The 4,908-nt window shown below is 49.0% G+C and overlaps 1 protein-coding gene across 1 annotated transcript in view; it reads left to right on the forward strand.

The window, feature by feature from the left end:
* The first annotated feature begins 1,074 nt into the window (after positions 1-1,074).
* Positions 1,075-4,908, forward strand: part of LOC108800933 (X-ray radiation resistance-associated protein 1-like) — a 20,919-nt gene continuing 17,085 nt past the window's right edge. Inside the window, 5 exon segments of the mRNA XM_018572917.1 lie at positions 1,075-1,133; positions 1,288-1,526; positions 1,783-1,880; positions 3,080-3,213; positions 4,732-4,836. Of these exon segments, the coding sequence (XP_018428419.1) occupies positions 1,075-1,133; positions 1,288-1,526; positions 1,783-1,880; positions 3,080-3,213; positions 4,732-4,836 (635 nt within the window).

Raw genomic sequence — 4,908 nt, forward strand, 5'->3', positions numbered from 1 at the left:
ATTTTCAGGGGATGTCTTATTTTTTTAATGTGCAACAAAATGTACAACAATCCAAAGTTATCTGGTGTCACTCCGCCTGCCACAGTAACTGGCGCTATAGAGTAAGTATCGGCTAATGCGGCTCTGCTCCCTCCGCCACCGCAGCCTTGCTTTCTACAGCGCCTGCTTCCTTTGCCATCAGGGACAGCAGTGCAGCAGTGGGGACATCAGACAGTGGACAGTGCGGTAAAGTACAGTACCATTTATCGGTACACATTACAGTACAGTACCTATTACATTAAGCAGTGCCTACAGGGGGGACAGCAGTTAGTGTAGTATGGTACTGGAGTGCTCCCTGTCACTGTGCTGGCCGGAGGGAGTCCCGTCATCCCCTTAATACAGTATGTCCCTGCAGGCTGATACCATCTCTCCTGCTCTTCAAGTTCCCTCTCACATGCTACCACCAAACTAGGTCTTATTTTCAGGGTAGGTCTTATATTACAGGAATCTTGAAAAATAGTACTAGGTCTTACTTTCAGGGTAGGTCTTATTTTTGGGGAAACAGGGTATATTCACTTTCAGCTCAATTAGAACAATTTGTTTAACCGTTAAACAAGAGAAGTAATCAATTCATATGAATAAATCAGCATTTATTGCTGAAGTGGTAATGCAATATAAAGATTTTGTGGTCAGTAAACCGATGGTATCCAACGTGGGTGAAAGAAAGGGCTATATGCAGCACTCTGATGATGTCACTACTACAGTAACAAGGTCACATCTGCGTTTGTAAAGGCATTTTGGTAACACAAAGTGGATTTATATCCTTTGTAGCTATTAAAGAATATATTTAAATGAAAGTTTTTGTGTCCCCGGAGCTCACCTTTTAATCCTCCTTCTGGTGCCGAACGTGAAATATCAGCTTTGGTTAAGGTCGGCCTATAAAACAGACTCCGGCCTATTTTTTTGAGCAGCGTTGGCTGCTCGCCCATCAATATGTCGGCGTCTGCAGTGACTCGGGGTGACCGATGTTTATAATGCGGACGGGAAGCAAATGTTCCGTGCCCGGCATGAACGGTCAGGGGGATTTATATGACGATGGCGAGCCGCCAGACAGCGCTGGAGAATCCCTCGGTCACCTCACCCTTGAAAATGACGTATGTACACGGCGGTCTGCAGCCTCTCCCTCCGGGGATACAGCGCGGGCGCGGCGTAGTACATAATATATATGGCCTCTCCATATCACTTTACACCCATGTGCCCTCAACAAGCCCCTTCCCTTATAAACAACACCCCGTCCTCATTTCTCAGACTGGTGACACCCTCGGAGAGGAAATGCCAGAAGCAGATGAATTGCAGAGCTGTAGAAGAAGTTGACGCGTATCCAGTTCATTTTGTTTTTTATTTAAATGCCTTACTGCAACACTTCACTGCAACACCTCGCTGCAATGCCGTGCTACAACGCTTCACTGCAATGCCTTACTGCAACACCTTGCTGCAGCGCCTGCCCGTCAGCAAGGTGCATTGTGGTGCCATTCAGAATCAGATGGGTAAACAGACGCCCCAAAATCCAGAGCATTCAGCACCTTATGGAGGGGACATGTTGGAGGCCCGTGTGCATGACCGTATCAAATAACTGAACCCTGTAGTTGTTTATACGTCTTTGGTATTTGACGCTGTTATGCACACTCAGGTGTTGGGAGACAGTATGACCTTCACGTCCAACCAGGAAAGACAACACAAAGCACAGGATGTGTCTCCGTCACTGGCGCTGTAACTCTGTCCTCTGTTTCGGTTTTCTTTCAGAGAGTTTTCGGACATTTCTGCAACTCAGAGAGCTCGAGCTGCCTATGAATGGGATCCAACGTATAAAGATCAAACCCGGAGATTTCCTGCACCTCGAGGTGAGGAACCTATTCTAGTCCCTATTAGATCCCTGACCTGGGCTCTGAGCTTGAGGAAACCATACTCTGATGACGAGCAGTGGTGCCACGTGGATATCTGTGGCCCTGTATTGTACTCTGGGGTCAGTTATACCATTAGGTGCTGTAGGCACCCACTCCTCCCACTACCTCCCACTACAGAGGTAGTGGGAGGAGAATTGCACCCTTACATTGGCAGTCAGTGGAGAAGTGCGCTGTACAGAGGTAGCGGGAGGAGTATTGCACCCTTACATTGGCGGTCAGTGGAGAAGTGCGCTGTACAGAGGTAGTGGGAGGAGAATTGCACCCTTACATTGGCGGTCAGTGGAGAAGTGCGCTGTACAGAGGTAGTGGGAGGAGAATTGCACCCTTACATTGGCGGTCAGTGGAGAAGTGCGCTGTACAGAGGTAGTGGGAGGAGAATGGCGGTCAGTGGAGAAGTGCGCTGGACAGAGGTAGTGGGAGGAGAATGGCGGTCAGTGGAGAAGTGCGCTGGACAGAGGTAGTGGGAGGAGAATGGCGGTCAGTGGAGAAGTGCGCTGTACAGAGGTAGTGGGAGGAGAATTGCACCCTTACATTGGCGGTCAGTGGAGAAGTGCGCTGTACAGAGGTAGTGGGAGGAGAATGGCGGTCAGTGGAGAAGTGCGCTGTACAGAGGTAGTGGGAGGAGAATTGCACCCTTACATTGGCGGTCAGTGGAGATGTACACAATACAGACGTGGTCAGTGGATACATTGGTGGTAGTCAGTGGAGAAATGCATCGGTTCGGGGTCAGTCAGTGGAGAACGGCATTAGTACAGTAAAGGTCAGTTGAGAAGTGCAATGGTGAAGTGACAGTCAGTGGAGAACGGCATCATCGCTGTGGCAATGGATGTAATGATGCTCTGTGGGATGTTAAATGTTTGGATATTTTTTTATGACCCCTGATCTGTACTTCTCCACAACTTTGTCCCCGACCTGTTTGGAGAGCTCTTTGGTCTTCATGGCGCCCCTTCCTGGGTGTGGTGCAGACTCTGCACCCTTTCAGAACAGGTGTATGTATACCGAGGTCATGTGACACTTAGATTGCACTCAGGTGTGTGTGTATGTGTGTGTGTGTATATATATAATTACACTATATACAGTATATTGCACATACTAACCTCTAAATAGATTACATTGTATATTGTCTTGAATCCCAGCTACTGGATCTGTCATACAACAGCCTGTCTCCAGGGGACATCACACAGCTGGGGGTACTCCCACGACTCCGAGTACTCTACCTATCAGGAAATGAGCTGACTCAGCTGCCCCCGGACCTGACCGCTCCACCTCCGTGAGTACCGCTCATTGTTACACATTGATAATGGTTCTTGTCTTTGATTGCATATGGCTGATTATTTTATTGAAGATGATTTCAATAGTTTTATGCTAGTAAAAGAGAACCTGTCATTCCTCTGCATGGAACCCTACTGAGCACACCTTTGCCAGTCAATCCTGCGGAGATACACCAAGCGTATATAAAACATGACAGCACCCGGCCTAAGTACTCCTCTCAAGAGCCCTCAGCCCTGACGCAAGCAGTGGGCTGCCTCTTGGGAGGACTTATGGGTTCCGGTGCTCACGCAGGGTGTCCGGAAACTCAACATGGAGCTCAGGAATCATCATCTCCTGTATGAAGATAGAGGCAGACACCGCGGGGGCACAGGGGATTGGTGCACAGATCTCTTAACTGCTGAATACCAGATATAATGTAACAGCTCTGAGCATTTGCATCTGTCTCTTTACTCCACTGATAGACGCGGAGGGATTCATGGTGCACGGTCTTACTTGAAGGAGACTAGAAGGAGATTTAAAGAAGCAGTTAAGAACTGCTGGGGCTTGTAGTTCCACATTGGTTGTGTGCTGTTATCTGGACAGAGCAACTGTGTCACCTCCCCCCCACATCAGGGGCCCCCCATCACATCGGGAGCCACGGCAGAGGATGGGAGGCAGAGCAAGCCTGGGTGGAGGCAAACTTAAACTCTGTGCTGAATGGGTCCCATCCTCCCTGGATTAGCGTCATTAATTTCCATGGCCGGCCGACCTGCACCACGGAAAGGCTTGACTCTGTGAAAATTTCAAGAAGCCAGAAGGCACCCCCCCCGGTTGAGAGAGTCTGCTCTAAACAGCGGTGACCATACGTAGCCAAAAAACTTAAATCCTGACTATAGATGGGTCCCAATATCTAATCATATAAGAAAAGCCAACAACAAGAGGTCAGTTGTTACAACAGGAAAGTACCAAATGGTTGGATATCCTTCCCCGATAGTGTCTGCATAGTTCCGGTGCCGATGTCACGTGGCTGAGATGCTGAAACTAGGCAGACACTACCGGGAAGGATGTCCATCCACCGGACGGTGCAGGAACTCGGCAGCATGCCAGCAATGGCTGTATCCAGGGAGGAGCACACTCGCCTCTCTGCCACTGCCATTCAGTTACTTTGGTAGCCTGATAATAATAAAGTGCGAAGCAAGAAAACATAGATCGTTACTCTCTACATGTCTGAGCAGAAACATGGAAGAGTGACGCTCCCTGGCGTTCTCGGAATGGCCGATGTGCCGGACGAGCGGCAGCCTGTGTTTTCAGAGCAGATGGGAAGTCGCTCAGCACAGGGGCAGTACCAGGACCCGGAAGAGCGCTGTAACGCACTAGGAAGTTATTGGCATCTGCGATCAACAGAAAGACTTCTAAATATCCAACAGTCAAGAGATTACGGGGAGGAGACATGTGACCTAAACAAGACCCCGAATCGCTCATTGGGGTGTCATGAAATGCGTAGCCAGATATTATCTAACATGCCCTTTCTATGTAGGGATGATGAAGACATGACCATGTTTCCCTGCCTGGATATTCTGATGTTGGACGACAACAGACTTTCCCACCCGGCTGTGTTTGTGAGCCTGGCTGGTCTTAAAAGGTAAACTGTCTTCGGTGATGTGACAGAAAGTGTCTTTGGTGTCCCATATTTGGGCTTATTGGGGGGGGGGGG

This window comes from Nanorana parkeri, unplaced genomic scaffold (genome assembly GCF_000935625.1).
Source record: "Nanorana parkeri isolate BGI_ZX_2015 unplaced genomic scaffold, ASM93562v1 scaffold2169, whole genome shotgun sequence".
NCBI classification, from domain to species: Eukaryota; Metazoa; Chordata; class Amphibia; order Anura; family Dicroglossidae; genus Nanorana; species Nanorana parkeri.